The sequence below is a fragment of the Bos javanicus genome, chromosome 7 (assembly GCF_032452875.1).
Source record: "Bos javanicus breed banteng chromosome 7, ARS-OSU_banteng_1.0, whole genome shotgun sequence".
NCBI lineage: Eukaryota > Metazoa > Chordata > Mammalia > Artiodactyla > Bovidae > Bos > Bos javanicus.
The window spans coordinates 51076001-51097696 of record NC_083874.1 but is presented as its reverse complement, the minus strand read 5'-3'; the positions used below and the strand labels follow the sequence as shown (position 1 = coordinate 51097696).

Sequence of the window (21696 nt, the reverse complement as noted above, 5' to 3'; positions counted from 1 at the left end):
TTTGATTTAGGTCATACCTGAATGGTCTAGTGGTTTTCCCTACTTTCTTCAATTTAAGCCTGAATTTGGCAATAAGGAGTTCATGATCTGAGCCACAGTCAGCTCCCAGTCTTGTTTTTTTCGCTGACTGTATAGAGTTTCTCCATCTTTGGCTGCAAAGAATATAATCAATCTGATTTCAGTATTGGCCATCTAGTGATGTCCATGTGTAGAGTCTTCTCTTGTGCTGTTGGAAGAGGGTGTTTTCTATGACCAGTGTGTTCTCTTGGCAAAACTCTGTTAGCCTTTGACCTGTTTCATTTTGTACTCCAAGGCCAAATTTGCCTGTTACTCCAGGTATCTCTTGACTTCCTACTTTTGCATTCCAGTTCCCTATAATGAAAAGGACATCTTTTTTGGATGTTAGTTCTAGAAGGTCTTGTAGGTCTTCATAGAACTGTTAAACTTCAGCTTCTTCAGCATTACTGGTCGGGGGTGACTGGTATATTGTCACCCTGCTTATTTAACTTACATGTAGAGTACATCATTTGAAATGCTGGGCTGGATGAAGCACAAGCTGGAAGTAAGACTGTGGGAGAAATATCAACAACCTTAGGTATGCAGATGATACCACTCTAACTGCAGAAAGTGAAGAGGAACTCAAAGAGCCTCTTGATGAGGGTGAAAGAACAGAATGAAAAAGCCGGCCTAAAACTCAGTATTCAAAAAACTAAGATCAGGCATCCAGTCCCATCACGTCATGGCAAATAGATGGGGAAACAGTGGAAACAGTGACAGACTTTCTTTTTCTTGGGCTCCAAAAATCACTGCAGATGGTGACTGCACCCATGGAATTAGAAGACACTTGCTTCTTGGAAAGAAAGCTATGACAAATCTAGACAGCATATTAAAAAGCAGAGACATCACTTTGCTGACAAAGTTCCATATAGTCAAACCTATGTTTTTTCCAATGGTCAGGTACAGGTGTGAATGTTGAACCATGAAGAAGACTGAGCACCGAAGAATTGATGCTTTTGAATTGTGGTGCTGAAGAAGACTCTTGAGAGTCCCTTGGAATGCAAGGAGATCAAACCAGTCAATCCTAAACTAAAGCAACCCTGAATATTCATTGGAAGGACTAATGCTGAAGCTGAAGCTCCAATACTTTGGCTATCTGATGCAAAGAGCCAACTCTTTGGAAAAGATCCTGATGCTGAGAAAGATTGAAGGCAAAAGGAATGGGAACGACAGAGGGTGAGATGGTTGGGTAGCATCCCTGACTCAACGGACATGAATCTGATCAAACTGCAGGCAATAATGAAGGACAGGGGAGCGTTGAATGCTGCAGTCCGAGGGTTTCAAAGAATCATAAATGACTTAGTGACTGAATAACGCCACCATCAATGACAGGATACCTCTCACCTGAGTGTTGGATACATGTGTTCTTTTAAAATTTTTATTTATTTATTTACTTGTCTGTTATTTATTTTTTTAATTGGAGTATAACTGCTTTACAATATTGTGTTACACTCTGCTGTACAACAATATGAATCAGCTATATGTATACATATATCCCCTCTCCCCCCATCCCATCCCATTCCTCTAAGTCATCACAGAGCACCAGACTGGGCTCCCTGTGTTTAACAGCAGCTTCCCACTAGCTATCTGTTTTACCCATGATAGTGTATATATGTCAGTGCTACTTTCTCAATTCATCCCACCCTCTTCTTCCCCTTCTGTGTCCACAGTCTATTCTCTACGTCTGCATCTTTATTCCTGCCCTGCAAATAGGTTCATTAGTGCTACTTTCTAAATTTCATATATATGTGTCAATATAAATATTTTTCTCTTTCTGACTTCACTCTGTATGACAGACTCGAGATTCATCCACATCACTACAAATGATCAGTTTCATTCCTTTTTATGGCTCAGTAATATCCCATTGTACATATGTACAACATCTTTATCTATTCATCTGTTGATGAACATTTAGGTTGCTTTCATGTCTTGGCTATTGTAAATAGTGCTGCAATGAATACTGAGGTACATGTGTCTTTTTGTTTGTTTGCTTTTTGTTTTTTATTATTTTTTACATGTGTTTTCTTGAATTATAGTTTCCTGAAGCTATATGCCCAGTAGTGGGATTGCTGGATCATATGGTAGTTTCATTTTTAAAGGAACCTCTTTACTCTTCTCCACAGTGGTTTTATCAATTTACATTCCCACCAACAGTGCAAGAGGGTTCCCTTTTCTCCACACCCTCTCCAGCATTTATTGTTTGTAGATGTTTTTATGACGGCCATTCTGACTGGTGTGAGGTGGTGTCTCATTGTAGTTTTGATTTATATTTCTCTAATAACGGGCAGTGTTGATCCTCTTTTAATGTGTTTGTTGGCCATCTCTATATCTTCTTTGGCAGGTGTTCTTTTTATTGTTACTCCTTAACTTCACTCCTAGGTATATACTCTGGAGAAATTCTTGCCCTTGCAGAAGACATTTTATATACTCTTTTATATATATGATATCTTTCCCAGCTTATAAAGTTATTTATTCTATGCAAAAAGAATAAGTTGGATATGTATGCAGTACTGACATGGGGAAAACATCCAATGCATCCTAAGTATCAAGCATGTTATAGAACTCAAGAAACCTGAACAATATATACTAAAAGGTGAGCCCTAGTTATCTCTGGAATGGTTTCCACTTCAAAATTATACATTTCTAGAGTGTTCCAATATTTTGCAGTAATCTCATTCACTTCTGTGGTTAAAAAAAATTAAGTTTATTCTTAAACATGTAAAAACACTTTAAAATAGAGGAGTACTTATTCTGGAAAGAGGGACATTTTTCCCTTTTGCAAACTGAGAAGAGTTCCCTGGCAACCCCCTGATTGTATAAAAGAGAATCTGTGAGGATAGAAGTTTCAAAATGAGAAGGGCTGCTAGACTTAGGTTCCTTTAATGGAGTAAAGAGTAAATGGGGCCTGGTCAGTCCCTCTGACTTACCAGACTTTCCTAACCACAAAGCAAGCCTGCTTGTTCCCTGCCACTCTCCACCCCCAGCTCAGGAGGGTGACTGAGGTCTTGGCCAGCTGCCTTCCAGTCCTGCCCCAGTGTTCCAGGCTCCCAGCTGACTGAGCATCTGGCAGTTAAGCCAAAGGCCAGTAATTTCCTGACTTCCTGAATAAATACCTGTGAACAGAGAGAAGACATAGTGGGGTCAGAGCAAGTGCTCAGGGACACAAGTAAAACAATGAACACAGCCAGCAGTAGTAACCAGGAGTAAGGCGAGCTCAGAGATCTCGTTCTGGGCTAGACCATGATTTGCCCTGTCTCCCTCTAGCCCCCAGAATTTTCCACTGCAGCTGGTGGGGACTCAGGCTCTTGGACTTGGGGAACCATGGAGAGGACAAACCCTAAAGAGTTCATTTTATCAAAGGGGAAAAATTCCAGGCTTTTGCACGTGCTGCACCCTTTGCCTAGAACGTTTTCCCTTCATCTTATCCTGACTAGCTTCTGTTTGTTCTTCAGTTTTCAAATTATGGACCACTTCCTCTTGGAAGCCCTACCCAGCTCCCACCACTTCACCACCCTCCTTGGAGGCCTCTCTGCTGCCACAGCCTCTCCTTCCCTGAGCCAGCACTAGCCCACTCTAACAGTTTCCAGTGTGTCTTTCCCACAGGAATTTTAACTTCCTGAGGTCAGGAACCGTGACTATTATACCACTAGTACCTGGACACTCCAGAAGTGCTAAGAAAATATTTTGAGAAATAGATGAATAAAATAAAAGAATGGCAGAGAGGGCAAGTGACAAAGAACCCCCCACGCCCACTTGTTTGTAGTGTGGTTCTTGGCAGCCTCTGGAAGGAGCCTCCAAGGCTCAGCAAGCAAGCAAGCTGCTGGGAGCTTTATCCTCTCTTTCTCTCCTCCCATTCCTTTCCATTCTTTTATCTTCGAACCCTTCCCTTCCCCAGTTCCCATCCCTGCCAGGTTGATGTGAGCTTGAGCTCCCTCTACTGGCTAGACTTCAGTGCCACAGGGAGCCAGGCCCAGGTACCCTCTCTTGTTTCCAGCTTTCCTCTGGAGAGATTCTCCTACCCACTCCCACTCTGGGGTTCATGAAGGACTGGAACATGTAGAGGAAACAGCCATTCAGCACACAGACGAGCTTTCCACCACCAGAGCCCCCACTGCCCCACCCTCGACCCTGGGGGCATTTCCCTCACACCCTTACCTCAGTTTCCTGGGTCTCAACTCCATACTGCTACTCCAGCTAATTCACAGAGATGTTGATTTCCGGAGCCTTTGGCTGATACATCAGTTCTGACTGTGGAACAGAGATCTCAAGATGAGTTGGGAATAAAAAGACAAAAGACTGAGAGAAAGAGCAGAAAGAAAAGGACCCAGAGAGTGAAAGGATATAAATCCACCTTAAGACAAAGATCCTGGGTAAGACAATCCACTTAAGAGTTTTGTCCCCGACCATTTCCAACCCTCATACAGCCCTGGACTCATATGAAGAAAAATTTCCCTCACTCCTTCAGTGTGCCTATGTTAATACAGAACTAGGAGGAGTCACTGTGTTGATCAGATCTTCAGACTTAATAGAGATATTATACTTCAGTTAAACTCCTGGAGATGACTTCTCTCCCCAACCCCTGCCCTGTTCTCCAGGAGCTCACATCTTCACTGTCACTTCCACTGAACGAGTACTCTGGCTCCACTCCCTTTTCAGGGATGCTTCTCTCCTTCTCCGGCATCAGCTCATCCAGCCAGAGGAGTTCCTGTGGCGAGAAGATCCACTCCAGTGCTTTTCGGACTCCCACCAGGCCCAGCAACTGCAGGGATAGAAACAAAGCCAAGAGCTGTCAGCAATAGCAGCAGGAACGTTAACAACAGCCGCATTGTGTATAGTTTCAGTGAATGCTAACACATTCGTATGAGGTAGACATGATAGTTATTTCCATTGTACAGAGGAGGAAACTGAGACCCTGGGAGCTTACTAACTTCTCAGAGGTCACAGAACTGAGATGTAGTAACCAGATTGGTTCCAAAGCAAAGCCCATGACTCTTAACTTCCTCAGTGGGTAAGAACAAAGCCAGAAGCTTACAGTATCACCTAACTGGGTAAAAGAGTGCCAGCCTTGCCTCTCCCAGGTCCTCAGTTTCCTTCTGGGCCTTCTATCCCTACCTGTGGTTGACGAGCCCAAAGAGGTTGGGAAAGGAATTAAACCAGATATCCCAGGTCCAGAGCCTCACAGTTATCCCTTGGCCATCTTTCCTTGTCCTGAGATTCCCAACCAGGCAGAGCCAGGACAAGTGACAGAGGAGAGATTCTTCCTCTTGTGAGGCCTTGACCACCCTCCCAGGCTCAGAGCCACCAGGACACCACCCAACCCTGCCACAAGTCACCATGATGGGGAAGATGATAGCTGCAGGGGTAGACTTGATTATCCAAAGCAGACCCAGGCAGGCAAGCTGGATGGCTGTGAACAGGTGGACCCTGCTCAGGGGCACATGCCGCAAGAACAGAAGGTCTGGCTGGTGCTTCGCTGGTATCAATAATAGCTGCACCCTCTTCGTGAACTGGGGGAACAAGGGGAGGAAGAAAACAGGGTACTCAGGTAGTCTGGAGGGTGTCACTGTTAGCTATCCAAGCCTAGCTTGGAGGTCAGAAGGCTCCCTTGGTCCCCTCTCCATCCAGAGTGTGGCAGCAGAGGCTCTGTGCCCAGGAGAAGCAGGAAAAGAGGAGGAGAACTAGCAAATGTAGGCAGGAAGTAATGGGCTCACCTGGATGCTGCTAATCGCTGTCACCCCCATGTACAGGAAGATGCCATAGAGAAGAGGCATTGGGATGAACTGGTAGAGAGAATTGGAGAGCTGGCAAAGCAGTTCGCCTCTGCTAGCTGCCCAGATAACCCCATTTAGCCCCCAAGCCCAGCCTCCAGCCTCCAAGATCTAAACATACCCACTTTGCATGCCTGATTTCATTGAATGTTCACATCAGTCAGATGAGGTAAATTCTATAATTGTCTCCATTTTACAGATGGAGAAGTTGGATTTCAGAGAGGCTAAGTAACTTGCCCATTGCCTCTCCACTCCTCTCTCGCATTCCTCTCTGTTCTCTCTGTTCCTGTTGTACTGGCCCCCTTTCCTTTCCTCAATATGCCCACATTTACTTCTACCCCTTTGCAAGGCCTTTTGCTTTGCTAGTCCCTCCACCTAAATGCTCTTCCCTGACCTCCCTCTCATTACTCCTGTCATGACACCCCAGAAAGGCCTTGCCATTAAGTGCACCATTAAAATCACCCCACCCTCTTTTATTTTCATAGAAGTTATCACTATCTGAAATTATCCTATTTTATTGTTTTAATTGTTTTTATCTGTCTCCTCTCACCAGAATGCAAGATGTGGATGACCTCTTTTGATCACCACTATATCCCCGGTCCCTGGAACAGTACTTGGCATATGGCTTATGCTCGGTAAATATCTGCTGAACGGGAGTCACCTAGTTTAGTCAGCGGCTGATCCAGTCCATCTGGCTCTTTCAACTACTCTCCTCTCATCCAGCTTCCATGACCTTTCCCTCCCCTAACCTCCTGTCATCCTGCCAGTGACTCTTGTGTGCAATTCTCCACACCCTCCTTGACTGCTCTGCTGTACTGGCTTGTTGAACCTTTCTGCTGTTACTTGTTACATAATTTTTATTCATGTGTATGTGTTGCTGACAGGGGCTTGGTTCCATATTCTTTTTCAGTATCCTTCCCCTTCCCATTCCCTTCTCCCAGGTGCCTCTCAGAGCCTTGCACTCCAGCAGGTATTCTATAAACATCTGGTGAGGGAGATGTGAAGGGGTTTTGCCTCAGAAGTTTTCCTGGATTGTGATGATCATGTTCTTAGTCTAAGCCTCATTGAGTATGGAGTAAGAGTAGCTAGTGCTTGGCCCCTGGGGATGATGGCGTGTCTCTACTTGGCTCCACTGGGTAGAAAGCCAATTGGGTCACAGTTCAGGTTCTCAGATAGATCTGAGAAACCAGGTCTCTTGGTGGTCTCTTGTAAGTTCCTTAACCTCTTTAACTTTCAGCTTCCTCACTTTAAAAGTGTATATGCTTCTCATGGGTTATGCCAGGATTAAATGAGACTGTGGGTGAAGAAAACTTAACACAGTGCCCAGTATGTAGTAAATGTTCAGCCAATGTCAATTCTTGCTATATTTATTATTTTTACTGCCTTGACCCTGATGCTGGCTTGTTTAAGGTACCTTGAGTATAGGTGCCAGGAAGATGGAGATTCCTGTGAGGATGAATACTGCCAGGCCCGTCAGCCTCTGCTCTCTGTGGGGAAAGGAGGAGTTAGCTCTGGGGGAGCCCCTGGGGTGCCAGGTTGGGGGCCCTGGCATGAGGGAAGTGGAGGGATCCCCTGATAGTTCCCTGGAAGGGAGGGGATCTGAGCTTGGTGTGAAAAATTGGTGGAGAAGAAGGGACAGGTTACCTCTATATGAGGGTCCCAGTCCTCTTCAGCAGCTCAAGTTCAAAGTTGGTCTTTGTTTTTATTTTGATGGAAAATTAAGCAATCTTATACCACCATAAAAACTTTTACTTCATAATGTACAAAGTTGATTTCCCATACTCTCAACAATTAGATTGCATTTCCAATAAAATTGTTTTTGTGATGTTACTCTATAATATCAATGAAGTGCTTCTACACGGAGTGGGATTCTTAGGTGGCACCTCATCCTTGCTCAGCCTTCGCACTCACCTCCATGATGCTCCCCTGGAGGCCCCTCCCAGTCCCATGACTGAAGGAGCCCAGCACCCACCCATTCACCCCACTTCAGTGCTCATGGGGCAGTGAGAGAGCCCTCTGGAGTCACCAGCTTAGAATTTAAGTTGCCCAAATAACTCTGCGCTGTACCCAGTACCCGACTTTGCTGCCCACGTCTCATTCCAGTCTCCTGAATACTGGCTTTACCTGATGCCCAGAAAGCTGGGAGCCTCCCCTGGGGCACAGGCTCTGCTCTCTCTCCGAAGACTGTCCATGTGGGCCAGGGAGATGACAGTGGCTGAGACATACCAGGGCAGCCCAAGCGCTGATGTGAAGGGCATGAGCACAGCCACACAGAAGAAGTCCAGGTGGAAGCCAGCTCCCTTCTGCAGGCGGTGTGGGGCAGTGAGGATGAAGCTAGCCCAGATTTGGGCCCTCTGTCCTCTGGGGTGAGAAAGGGGGAACCCAGACCCCACCCTGGAGCTCCTGTCCCTTGGGCTAGGGACCTGGGGTCTGACCCTGCAGGCCTTACCCGCAGTCTGTATTCAGCACGGTTGAGGATGACCCCTGTGATCTGCTGGTCCATGAAAATGAGGATAGACAATAGCAGAGCAGGCAGGGCAGCTGCCACACTCAGCCACCAGGGGTTGGCTCCAAAAGGTGACACCAGCCAGCCACGTCCAGGGAGTGTGGGCTGGGGAAGAGGAGTCCATGGACAAATTGGAGAGGCTATCTTAAGAACACCTCATCTACACACTCTAGCCATGGCATTCTTCCACAATGCCCCCCTCCCCACCCACTGTAAGACACTGGATGCTAGGTGGGAGCAGTCTGTGTGTGTACAGCTGGTTCAGCGCATCCCAGGGCAGAAGGACGGAGACCAGCCTGGGGGTTGGGCTGGAACCAGGGGCTCTGGACTTTGAGTCTTAGGGTCCTTCCCTCCCTGTAAGAGGAGGAGGTAGTGGATGAGGCCCACCCACACTTCTTGATGTACAGAGCACTTCTCCCTAAGCAACCTCCCTCCTCCCCCACCAAGAGCCGGGCAACTCAGGTTCAGACCTGCCTTGATCTGGGGCTGGGGCAGGGATAGGGCTGGGTGTGTCTGCGTCTGCTCTGATTACAAGGCGTCTGTGTCGGGGAGGGCCTCAGTTGCTATCTTGGGTTCTGAGCCCCTAAGGCTGCCTTGGAGCCTTGGAGCCACCCTGCTTTCCTGTCCTGAGGGAAGCTGGAGGGGAGGTCTCCAAATGCACCGACAAAGTTTAGGTACTAAGTGAGCGCTGAGCCTTGTCCTGTGCACTGTCATGCCCTGGGCAGGGAGCTCTAGCTTGACCCCATCAGAGCAGGCAATTGGGGGTGCAAAGTAGAGAGTGGGGAGTAGTAAGTAGGGCCATGCCGAGGGTAGGGAGAACACAGAACAACAATAACTAGCATTAATTGAGGTGTTGGTATGAGTCAGTCCCAGTAATGTGACAGTGCTTGGGACTATGATCTTCTGTGAACCTCAAAACAAGCTATGAGGCAGAAACTATTGTTATTTATTATTTCCATTTTATAGATGAAGAAATTGAGGCTCAGAATGTGGGTTAACTTTCCCAAGACACACAGCTAGGAAGTGACAGAAATGGGACTCAGACCCAGGGCTGGCTAACCAGAACCCACTCTTTTAACCTCTTACCTGCAACAGTAGCTACCTATCCTAGGCTTACTATGTGTCTGGTACACAATGTGCCCTCACAACAATTCTGTAAGACCATTATTATACTATTTCTATCTTATGAATGAGAAAACGGAAGGCTAGAGAAGTGTGGTATCGATTCATCTTCCTCCTCTAGGGTCCTGTCTGCTGACCCTGCTTTGCCCTCTCCCCTCCATGCCCAGCTCTCACCTTGAACTCTCTGGGCACCATGAGCTTCGGTGTGGCTAGGCCAAGGAAGGCATCGAGGCCACAGCCTAGCAGGATGGCCAGGACTGAGGAGAAGTCACCCAGCATCTTGCGTACCTGGCCACCCAGCGGACACTCAGTCAGGTTCAGGCCACCACCCCCTCCTTCTTCCCCCTTTCCCATTTGCAGACAGGGCCCAAGGCCAAGAGCCAGTTCTCTCCCACAGAAGTCCAGGTGACACTCACCACGGAGGGGAAGAAGCGACTGGTCTTTACGTGCTTGAGGGCCATGGCAAAGAGGAAGGAAGTAAGGAAGAGGAGGATGGAGAAGAAGGCAATATCTGGGACTGTATGACAGCCGGGCCCACGAGGATGGCCTCCCCGCTGGGCACACTCAGGTGGGGGCAGCAAGGATGCATTGACCAGGCCTAGGTCCTGTGTGGAGAGGTCATCCAGGTTGGGATTATGGGCAGTGGGATAAAGGTCCACTGATGCCCAATGAGACTGAGGACACCAGATAAGACATCTCCAGCCATAGCAAATGGTTGGGCCTCAGTGGCCTATGAAGGGTCAGAAGAGCCTGGAACCACTAACTTCTTTGACCTCCACCCTCTCTTTCTCAGGCCCTCCCAGGAACAGGCCCTCACCATGCTCAAGATGTCATCTCTGTCTTCAGGGTTTGTGCTTGTCCACTGAGACTCATTTCCTGGGAAGCAGAGAATTCAAGTGAGTTTTCTTCCCCTGGGAACCTTCTCCAGCCTTAATTAGAAGCCTAATTTCACAGGTCCAGCTGAACCAGAGAGTTCTTTGTTCTGACTCATCTGTCTGCTGACTCCAGTCACTACCCAGTCTGTTCTCAGGACACTGCCTCTTGCCCTTATCCCTTCAAATTCCCTCCCTATCTGTATCCCTGGTGGCTGGCACAGGACCGGCCAAAGCAAGTGCCTAGTAAATGACTGAGCACACACATTTGTGTGTTTCCACCAGCATCAGAATTATTGTTGTTCGTGCCTGGTACAGAGTCTGGCACTCTTGAGAGGATGCCTATTCCCCAGTCCTGGTGTTCCTGGCCATGTGGAAGGAAATGTGCTGGTGCAATAGTCCGAGCTCCTCTCCACCCTGTCACTCACATGGCCCAGGGGAAGAGTGGTGATTTATTTGGTTGGTGACTTTGGGAGAAGAAGCTGGGCATGCTTGGTCCTGCCCCTTCCTCTCCCTCTCTAGGGAGTAAGCACCCTGCATGCATTGAGCTCTGCTCCTCTAGGGTGAGACAGTCCCTGTCCAGCATGGCCATGACTGGGTGAGTAAGTCAATCCAATTTTGGTTTCATCATTAGGAAGCCCACATACTCATAGATATAACCATGGTCTTCTCTTAGCACTGGCAGAAGTAAAAGATGAAATTGGGCCTGCTCTGTTGACTTATTTTTCATCTGACTCAGAACCAAAGAAAGGAAGTTTGCTGCTGGCTACTGGGTAGGTACTCAGCATTTTGCTGAACTTAACTAAGGGGACAACAACCCTTCCTGCATCCTCCCTTATTTTGCCAAGCTCCCTATTTCCCTCGGGCTTCCCAGGTGGCTCAGTGGTAAAGAATCTGTCTGCCAATGCAGGAGATGTGAGTTTGATCCCTGGGTGGGGAAGATACCCTGGTGAAGGGAATGACAACCGCTCCAATATTCTTTCCTGGGAAATCCCATGGACAGAGGAGCCTGGCAGGCTACAGTCCATGGGGTTGCAAAAAGAGTTGAACATAACTTAGTGACCAAACAACAAGAAGTTCCCTCACCCACCTCCTGGATCTGGGTACTGGCAGAGACAGCCATAGATGGGAGAGCCAGGTCTCTGGATGGGATAGGCATGGGTCAAGGTCAGCATTTTTCCAACAGCATCATAGATGAAGATGAGACTGATGAGAGCACAGAAGCCTTCCTCGGTGAAGCGGGTAAAGTAGCGCACCAGCACGCTGGCCTCCGTGGCCACCAGCACCAGGCAAAAGATGGCCACCCAGATGCCAACCCACAGGCGGAAGGGCAGGTAATCCAGGCTGTGATCTCTGGGGGAGGTAAGAGACAGCAGGGTTTGCCTGGGCCCACTCTTACTCCCAACCTAACCCAGGTCAGGTGCCCCTGGAGCCAGTTTCTACCCTCCCCTACTAACCCAGCTGAGACCAGGCTGAGGGTGTGCTAGTGAGGTCAGGTGAGGTGGGGGAATTCTCCTACCTGCTGAAGGAGAAGAGCAGACGTTCAAAGACCAGCACTGGCCCGGTGCTGCTAAGGATGGTGAGGGGCTGGCCAGCCATCAGGCAGAAGGCAGCTCCAGTCACTGCCGTGCCCAGGAAGCTTTCCAGCACCCCCTAGAAGCCAACAATGGCCCCTGTCAGGACAGGTACCCAAGTTCCCTGGGAGCCTCCTCAGCCCAACCATAGACACTAGAGGAGGGCCTGGGCACGGCTGGTTGAACACAGAAGATAGGCCTGCTTCCCACCCACCCACCTGCGCACCGTCGGTGGCTTCTCCCAGCAGACCCCCAAAAGTGATGGCGTTAGTGATGGTGGCCAGGTAAATGTAGAGCACGGCCGAGAAGCACTGGGGGTGCAGGGCGTCCAAGAAGTCGCTGGGGTACCACGAGGCCTTCCGCCGCACGTCCTGGACAAGGCCCCCGAACAGCCTCCCGCCCATGGGTTGTCAGTGATCCAGGCTTCAGCATCCCAAGTCCCTGGGGCCAGGTGAGCCTCCCCCCGCGTCCCCCACAGTGACTGCACACCTCAAGCCCATGACACCCCACTGCCCCCGCCCCCCCCCCCCCCCCCCACCCAAGGTACCCTGGCTTCCACCTCAGCACGCCTCACCTGCCTGTCCGCCGCAACTCCGGGTTAGCCGCGTGCTGTCTGCGGCCGTGCCTGTCCTCAGCTGGGGTCCTTCTCCGGACAGAGGGCCCCTTGGCCACCCGCAATTGCGAAGGGAGCCTGAGGACCAGGGGAACCCGAGTTGGCTAAGGCTCTGCTACCAGACCGCGACTCGGCGCCAGAGTTCTCGGCGATCCGCCCCCTGGCGGCGGGTTGTGTGTTTGCGGGCTGGGGGCGCCGCAACTCCACAAGGTCCAGGTCGCCTTCTAATAGTGAAAGCCAGGCTCCAGCACGGGAACGTACTCAAGGTCTCACAGCCACAGAGTGGTCCAGCAGAACGCAGGTCTTACCCTTTCCTCTCGCCCCCCTCCCCCACTTCCCTTCCTCAACACTGGAAGGATCTCTATGGCATGATGACCCCCCAGATACCTTTTGTGCTCAGAGGGCAGGCATTTAGGTGGGGGAATCCGAGCTGTTGGGTCCCATCGACCTGGAGGGAGCACTGTCACTTCCTCTAGGAAAGCATCCAGGGCTGCCAGAAGGTCATGAAGGCTGCTGGCCCGCCGAACTCTCCACTGAAATTGCTGGGGATAGGGGCAAAGAGAGGCACTAAATACAGTCTAAATACAGATCTGTTCTTACATGCATTTTCACAGTTTCAAAACTAGACACAGGCCACATAGGCAGATGAGTCATTTAAGCATTCATTCAGGCATGCATGCATTCAGGGAGTATCTGTGGGTGCCTACTGTGTGCCAGCTCTGTGCTAGGTAAGGGGGGCTGTGGTGGTAGCCAAGGCAATTTCAATCCTCCTGCTCACAGACAGGAAGCCACATTCTGCTTCACTGTCGTACTCAGTCACACCTAGAGAGTACACACACACTCACTTGACACAAGCCTATGTGCATGCACACAGACACACATGCCTGTCCAGCTCACCAGGTCACTGAGGAGGATGGCCACTGCTCGGCCCATCTCATGGTAGCCCCTTCCCAGTGTAGGGGGACCGAGGAGCAGGCAGAAAAACCTGAGGAAAGAACCAGGTCCTGGAGAGAATCAGAGGCTGCTATCTCACAGGGCAGCCCTGGCCTCTGACCTCATTACTACTCCCCGTATACATGCTCACACCGTCTTTGCAGCTCTAACCACTACCCCTCCCTAAGCACCACCCCCCACACACCCTAAAGAACTGGTCCCAAAGACTTCCTAATACCCTCCTGGGTAAAGGCCTTTTCTGGATTCCAGGATCCCTGACCCCCAACTCAGCCACCTCACCTGCTGGGGAGGGGCACCTCAATAAGGGGCCCCAGTACCACCGGATCCCGCAGTCGCACAAAGACCCCCAGTGGCTGTTCCAGGAAGCCCAGCTGTCCTGCCAGCACAGCTCCTGCTTCAGCCCCTGCAGCGAACTTCTGTCTTAGAGGGTTCTGATGCTGGGTGGGGGTTCAAGGAGACACAGACGATGAAAGGTTATTCAGGGGAGAGGATGTAGGCAGGACCTTGACTGATGAGGAGCCCAGTGGAGGGTGGCTCCCCTGACCTCTCTCCCAGCCCTGCCCTTGGAAGGGCCACAAACCTGTTCCTTCAGGGGGGCTTCCTCCTCCTGAGAAGCCTCTCTTGGATGGGCAGATCCTACAAAACAGGATTATGTTTAAGAGCACAGGCTTTGGGGACTTCCCTAGTGGTCCAGTGGTTAAGAATCCACCTGCCAGTGCAGGGAATATGGGTTCAGCCCCTGGTATGGGAAGATCGCACGTGCCACAGAGCAACTAAGCCCAACTAGAGAGCAGCCCCTACTTGCTGTGACTAGAGAAAGCCCTTGCTCAGCAAGGAAGACCCAGCACAGCCAAACAAATAATAATAATAAATAAAAGCTATATCGTAATCTGCAGAAGGCAATGGCACCCCACTCCAGTACTCTTGCCTGGAAAATCCCACGGACAGAGGAGCCTGGTAGGCTGCAGTCCATGGGGTCGCTGGGAGTCGGACACGACTGAGCGATTTCACTTTCACTTTTCACTTTCATGCATTGGAAATGGCAACCCACTCCAGTGTTCTTGCCTGGAGAATCCCAGGGACAGGGGAGCCTGATGGGCTGCAGTCTATGGGGTCGCACAGAGTCGGACACGACTGAAGCGACTTTGCAGCAGCAGCAGTATATCATAATCACTGCAGATGGTGACTGCAGCCATGAAATGAAAAGACACTTACTCCTTGGAAGAAAAGTTATGACCACCCTAGACAGCATATTAAAAAGCAGAGACATTACTTTGCCAACAAAGGTCTGTCTCATCAAGGTTATGGTTTTTCCAGTAGTCACGTATGGATGTGAGAGTTGGACTATAAAGAAAGCTGAGTGCCAAAGAGTTGATGGTTTTGAACTGTGGTGTTGGAGAATATTCTTGAGAGTCCCTTGGACTGCAAGGAGATCCAACCAGTCCACCCTAAAGGAGATCAGTCCTGAGTGTTCATTGGAAGGACTGATGCTGAAGCTGAAACTCCAATACTTTTGCCACCTGATGTGAAGAGCTGACTCATTTGAAAAGACCCTGATGCTGGGAAAGATTGAAGGCAGGAGGAGAAGGGGATGACAGAGGATGAGATGGTTGGATGGCATCACTGACTCAATGGAGATGAGTTTGAGTAACCTCCGGCAGTTGGTGATGGACAGGGAAGCCTGGCATGCTGCAGTCCATGGGGTTCCAAAGAGTCGGACATGACTGAGCAACTGAATTGAACTGAACTGAATATCTATATATTATAAAAAACCACAGGCCTTGGGGGTGGATCCACCAGGGTTCCCTGACCAGCTTTGCATTGTTATGGAAACTGGAGCACACCTACCCCCTGCTACTCCTCAGTTTTCTCATCACTAAAATGAGGATAATTATGGTATTACCTCCCAGTGTTGTTGTGAAGATGAAATGATCTGCTGTGTGTAAAGCTCACCACGATGCCGGCCAAGAACATCTCTTCATGGAGCTCTGGCCCTTGTGCTTCTAGCCCTTCCTCTCCCCTCAGGACTGCCCCTGCTGCTTCTCACCCTCGAGTCCTAAGTTGAGGTCTGACCCAATGCCAGGCCACTGCTGGTCCAGGAAGGTGAGGGGAGACCTGGGGTCCTCCCACCCCAGGGATTTTGGTCTTGGGCCCAGGGAGGGCCCTCTTACCCCAGCAGGGGCTGGTGCATGGGGTCTGGATGAGGTGCTGGGGTCTCTGCAGCAGCAAAGCCTTCAGCTTCCCTCTCAGCTCTGGGCTCAGCGACTCCACTCTGGTCACTTGCTCTGGAGAACAGAGGTGGGGCTCCCATCCTTTCCTGAGAACTCCCTGCCCCTGAATTCTTCCCCTTTCCCCTCTGCCCAGGCTCCTTTCCCTTCCAAGAGTCTCAGGGAACACAAGTCCAACCAGTGGACTTGCTCTTCCCCTCTGCATTTCCACCTCTTCCTTGTGATACAGGGGTGGATAATTCTCAAGAGTAGGGTGGGGTGGGCTCTGGAAAATTCTAAGACTTCATGGGGAAAATCTTAGAGAAATCATGAGGATGCCCAGGCCCTCCCAGCAAAGGGTCCCAGGGCACCTGTGAGCTCCTGGAGGCTCAGAGCTGGACAGTCCAGCAGGACAAGGCCCTTGGCCAACAAGCTGCGGAGCTTCTGGAGGCTGGGCAGTGCCATGGTGGGCACGTGGGGGGTGCTCCACCGGCCTGCACCCACTTCCAACTTCTCCTCAAACAGCACCCACCTATGGTGAGAGGGGCAGACAGTGTTACTGGGGGCATCTCTCCCAGGTCCAAGAGTGAGGATGCAGGAGAGCCAAGGAAGGTGAGACAAGGGTGAAGTCATGGGCCCAGTGGTACAGAGCCCCTCCCCAGGGAAGTCACCCCCTCATCTTGGATCTTGGGGAACTCAACCAGACTGCAGAAAAGGCTGAGCACCATAGAGCATGAGGGTCTGAAATGGGGAACACAAAAAGAAACTCATGATTGGAGGTGATAATACCAACCCCGCACACAGGAAGAGCTGGGGTCATGGAGGAGGACCCAATGGGGGAAGGGGAAGGACCCAATAAAACTGTCCTGGATCCCACTCACCTGCCTGTCTCTTTCCACTCGGGTGCGTGGGGCCAGCCCAGCAGCTCATTCAGCTGAATGAAGAGCGGAGGGTCCTTGGGTACCTCCAGTTCCCTGCTGTCTGTGTCTAAGGGGCCATCAGGGCTGAGGCCAGAGCCAGGGCCACTGTCCAGCTCTCCTGTGGGCACATTTTCACTAGCACTGGAGATGTCAGACTCCTCTTGACCTGGCAGCTTCATCTCAGTGAAGCTTCTACAAACTCTCAGGGACTGGTGTGGTCCTAGGTTCTGAGGCCAGGGGCCCTCTGGCTGGCTGCATTTATAATGCACCCCCCACCCCGCCATACAACACAAACAGAGCCAGACCTGCTGACTCCAGAGCCAACTGGTCACCTCCCCTGTGGTTGTTTTCCCCTCTTGGCTAGCCTGAGTGTGAGGCCAACCTAACATTTTCCAGGCTCTCCAGAAACGCCCAACCTGGAGCAAAAGTGTTATGCGTGTTTCCTGTGGGATCAGGTCTGACCCTATTGTATTTTGTGTAAATTAATGGGAGTCTATCACTGGCTTGGGTCTGAGGACTGACCCCCAGATTATACCACCCCATACTCTGTATCAAATACAAACACAAAATACAGAGGACTGTTTTGGGTGTCACCAACACACCCTGAGGATATACATTTGGAGAAACAGAGGCCTACTAAATAACTGGGTCTGTAGAAGTTAGGCAGACTAACGAAGAAGGGAGACAGCAAGCAGAGACCCTGTCATTAAATGAGCTAATGATGGAAAGTGGAGGCCGTTCATGGAGAACATAGGTCCGCATCTTAACTTCATTTGTTCAGCCACACCTGGAAACTTCCTAATTTAGCTGTGTGCCTGGGATTGGCCTCTCTAACTCAGCCCCCCAGTGAAGATGGAGGAGCCACCTAGGGTGTGTGTGTGGAGGAGTTCCTGGAGCTAGATGAGCAAGGGAGAACATGGTCTGTTAACATGCAAGTCCTATTGACTCAACCTTCAAAACAGACCCAGAATTCAACCACACCTCCCTACTTCCAACATTACCTCCTTGTTCCAAGCTATAATCACGTCTCACCTGAATTATTTCAGCAGCTTTCTAATTTCTTATGGAGATCTCTCTGCTTCCACTCTTTCATTCTCCACAAAGCAACCAAGAGGACCTTTTTATATTATTAGTGTAAGTGAAAGTCACTCAGTTGTGTCCAACTCATTGCGACCCCATGGACTATACAGTCCATGGAATTCTCCAGGCCAGAATACTGGAGTGGGTAGCCTTTCCCTTCTCCAGGGAATCTTCCCAACCCAGGGATCGAACCCAGGTCTCCTGCATTGCAGGCAGATTCTTTACCAGCTGAGCCACAAGAGAAGCCCTATTATATTATTATTTTAATAATCTTGTTATTTATTTTTGGCAGTTCTGAGTCTTCGTTGCTTCAAGGGCTTTTTTCTAGTTGCATGAAGTGGGGCTACTCTTCATTGCAAGGTGTGAATTTCTCACTGCAGTGGTTTCTCTGGTTGCAGAGCTTGGGCTCTAGGGCTTGAGCTCAATAGTTGGGTGCACAGGCTTAGTTGTTCCATGGCATGGGAGATCTTCCCAGAGTAGGGATCGAAACTGTGTCTCCTGCATTGGCAGGCAGATTCTTTACCACTGAGCTACCAGGGAAGCCCTATTATTTTTATTTTTAATGTTTAAACTACATTTCCATTTCATTCAAACGTAATGGTCCTTTTATTCTGCTGAAAATCCACACAATACATTCTCATTACTCTTAGTAGAATAATTAAACTCTGTCATGACCTGAAGATCTGATCTATAGTCTGGCCCCAGCCCACCTCCCTGATGGGCTCTTACTGTTCTGTCATTGCTCGCTCCTTTCCAGCCACACTGGCCTCCCTCTGTTACGTGAAGCCTGTTCCTGAGGGAGGGTCTGTGCAGCACTTTTTCTCTCTGCAAGAAGGGTTTTTACCCCAGATTGTCACAGGACTGCATCCCTGTCACCTAAGTCTCATTTCAGACATTACCTACTCATGGAATTCTTAGTTTCTTCATCACTTTTCTCTGTTTTATTTTCTCCCCGGCAATTGTCACTACTAGTAACTGCCTTGTTTATTTATTTATTTTTAATCGTTTATTGCCTACCCCTCCGCACACACACACTGGAATGTACAGTCCACAAAGTAGATATTTTATCTATCTTCTTCACCACTGCCCCTAGAGCACCTAGTGGCACTCAATAAATACCTGTTCAATGAGCTCATAGAAAGGGCGGGGCTAAGGGAAGCGCTGCGCTTCTTCTGGAGACCACACGAGGGCGCTGCTCCCCGCGGACTGGATCGCTAGAGCCGCTCCCTTGGGCCAAGCGGCGGAGTTTGCTTCTTGAGCGGGCCCATAGAGTGCACAGATGGAGGGGCGGCCCGAAGGAGGTCCTTGAATACTTTGCCTTGCCTTGGGGTGTAGCGGGGAGCAACGGCCTGGGGCGAGAGACCCATCAGGCTCATCTGATGTGGGTCAATCAAACCCCCCACTAGATACCTGGGACCCATTTCCTCTCTGAGAAATGGGATTCAGGCCAGTCCTCCCCACCAACTCCAGGTCTGGACTTGTGGTAAATATCTCCAAGTTCACGGAGGTCCCAGGGCAGGAATTAGAGGATCGAGTCACCATATTACCAGTTGGGAATGAGTGCTGAGTCTGAGGGGGGGAATTGGTTTCAATCCAGGATGAATAGAAACTGGCCTAAGAACTGAAAGTTCAGGGAATCCCTGTGACCACTCCTTCAAGAATGCATCCTAACCCCAGGGGCCAGTGACTCAAGGGAGCCTGAGGGGGACAGGAGCTGGATTTAGCATGAATACCCCCTCACAAACATGTCCTCCCTTCCCACCCCTACTCCAGCTAAAGTTCAGAGGGTTTGCCCTGCCCTCTCTGGCCCCAGCTACTCTGGCTCCCCAGGCTGCCTATAGTAGAAGGCCACCATGCCTCCATCCTCTCCAGACCCTTTTTTCTCTTAAGTCTCAAGTGCTCTGAGCTGCACAGGTTGATGAGGGAGTGAGTGAAGATCTGTCTGTGGGCATCAGTGGTCTCCCAGACAGGGCCAGTGAAAGTGTGCTGTCTGAGAGATCAGTACTGGGCATGAGCCCTGGAAAATGCCCTGGCCCAGGATGCAAAGACTTGGTTCTCCTCCTGGCTCAGTCACAGACTTGTCAGGTGTTCTTGAGCAAAGCTCTTCCCGCCTCTGAGCCTGTTTTCTTCTACCAAAACTGCAACAGTGTTTAAAGCAGACCTTTAGCAGTACATGGGGGAGCCCTGTCATCAGCTGGCTGCCTGGGTGTAAATTCCAGCTTGGTCACTGTCTAGCAAGTGGAGAAGAGATTTATCCTCGCAGAACCCGAGTTTTCCTATCAGCAGGAGGGGAATAATAAACGTGCCAACTTCATAGGCTTTATTAAAGAAACAATGCATGTAAAATAGGCCTGGTAAATAGTAAACACAATAAAGCGAGGCTGTTACTATTAAAAATGATGAATATAGTCACTTCTAGAGTGGAGAGAAAAGAAAATGTATGCTGAAATGTCAATTGCATCCAACCACTGTGCGTGGCACATTTTCTTATATTATCCTTAGGACAAGCTTTTAAAAAACTTTATTTTTGGAGGGTTCAGAATGGGAAACACATGTATACCTGTGGTGGACTCATTTTGATATTTGGCAAAACTAAAACAATTATGTAAAGTTTAAAAATAAAATAAAATTTAAAAAAATTAAAAAAATTTTTAAAAATAAATAAAATAAAAAACTTTATTTTTACAAACTTCTAATTTATTTTTAAAAAACTGTTTATGTGAGTCTAATTATAGAAAAAGTTGCAAGAAAAAAAAGTAAGTCTCTGGCTGGTACCTATCATCCAGCTTCCCCCAGTGGTAACATCTCACATAACAACAGTACAACATCAAAACCAGAATGATGACATAAGTACAACACTGTTAACTAGACTGCAGGCGTTATTCAGGTTTCACTTGTTTCTATTGGCACTCATGTGTCTGTGTGTGTTTGTGTGTATAGTTTTATGCAATTTTATCATATGTATAGATTCACTTACACCCAACTGGACAAATTGCTCCTCAAGACTTGGTTTTCTCATTTATAAAATGGGAGTGAGAATGAGATGAAATAATGTATGTAAAGTGCTTGGAACAGCACCTAAAATTGAGTAGCAAGTATTCAATAAATTTAAGTTTTTTTTCTTTTTTTCCCCCAGAAAAAAAGCATTTTTTAGAAAAAAATGACTTATAATATATGAATAACTTATATTTGTTATAGAAAATATCTTCCCTGGTGGCACAGAGGATAAAGAGTCTGTCTGCAACACGGGAGACCCAAGTTCGATCCCTGGGTCGGGAAGATCCCCTGGAGAAGGAAATGGCAACCCACTCCAATATTCTTGCCTGGAGGATCCCCATGGACAGAAGAACCTGGTGGACTACAGTCCATGGGATCGCGAAGAGTTAGACACGACTGAGCGACTTCACATCACATTATAGAAAAAAACAGAAAATATTCATAAGATTAAAACTAAAATAAATTTTCAAATGCCCATACCTCAAATTTTTACTCTTACCACAAATTTTAGGTGTATTTCATTATCCTTATTTTATTGTAAAGACACTGAGGCTCAGAAAGGAAAGCACTTTGCCATAGTCACTAAGCTTATGAATGAGGAGCCACGATTGAATGCATACTCTTGCCTCCAGGAGCTCACAGCTGTGGGGCAGCAGACAGGCCTATGAGTCATACCAACCCAGAGCAGACTGGAATGAACAGCCACTGGTGGTTTCTGAACACTTGTTATGTTCCAGTCACTGCCTGAACACCTAGCAGGTTATCTCAGTGAGTCTTTGTAGTAGCCCTTTGAGATAGCTAACATTCTCATTTCTGGTGAGGAAGCAGATGAGGCTCAGAGAGGTACCTTGCTCAAGATCAAAACTAGGGTCTGGTTGGCCCAGGGTTTAAAAAGGGGTCAGTTGCATGCCTCAACCTGAGCTTCAAAGCTCCTCGCTGAGGGATTCAGACAAGGTGTGGAATGTGTGTGGAAGGAGGGTCTCTCCAGCTGGAGCTTTGGGCTTCTCTCGTCCTGGAGCTGGGGTG

At 49.0% G+C, this 21696-nt stretch overlaps 1 protein-coding gene and 1 long non-coding RNA gene across 3 annotated transcripts in view; one reads left to right on the top strand and one right to left on the bottom strand.

The window, feature by feature from the left end:
• The window catches only part of LOC133251348 (uncharacterized), a 43255-nt gene extending 35600 nt beyond the window's left edge, over positions 1 to 7655 (top strand). Inside the window, exon 2 of the long non-coding RNA XR_009737589.1 lies at positions 958 to 7655. This is a non-coding gene — a long non-coding RNA (uncharacterized LOC133251348). The remainder of the gene's footprint in view (positions 1 to 957) is intronic.
• On the bottom strand, positions 2746 to 17036 carry SLC4A9 (solute carrier family 4 member 9). 2 transcript variants are annotated; one of them, XM_061423671.1, is made up of 22 exons: positions 16555 to 17036; positions 16045 to 16205; positions 15638 to 15751; positions 14047 to 14102; positions 13746 to 13903; positions 13410 to 13497; positions 12900 to 13054; positions 12474 to 12590; positions 12118 to 12292; positions 11845 to 11978; positions 11416 to 11678; positions 10271 to 10329; positions 9870 to 10058; positions 9628 to 9741; positions 8275 to 8436; positions 7950 to 8128; positions 7240 to 7312; positions 5769 to 5837; positions 5391 to 5564; positions 4661 to 4816; positions 4213 to 4305; positions 2746 to 3170 (listed from the first exon to the last, which is right to left on the bottom strand). In XM_061423671.1, exons 1-21 carry the CDS (start codon positions 16980 to 16982, stop codon positions 4252 to 4254), a joined length of 3078 nt encoding a protein of 1025 aa, XP_061279655.1. In that variant the 5' UTR covers positions 16983 to 17036; the 3' UTR covers positions 2746 to 3170; positions 4213 to 4251. The 2 variants fall into 2 exon arrangements, with proteins under 2 accessions (XP_061279655.1, XP_061279656.1); XM_061423672.1 differs by lacking the exon at positions 9870 to 10058.
• Positions 17037 to 21696: the final 4660 nt, after the last annotated feature.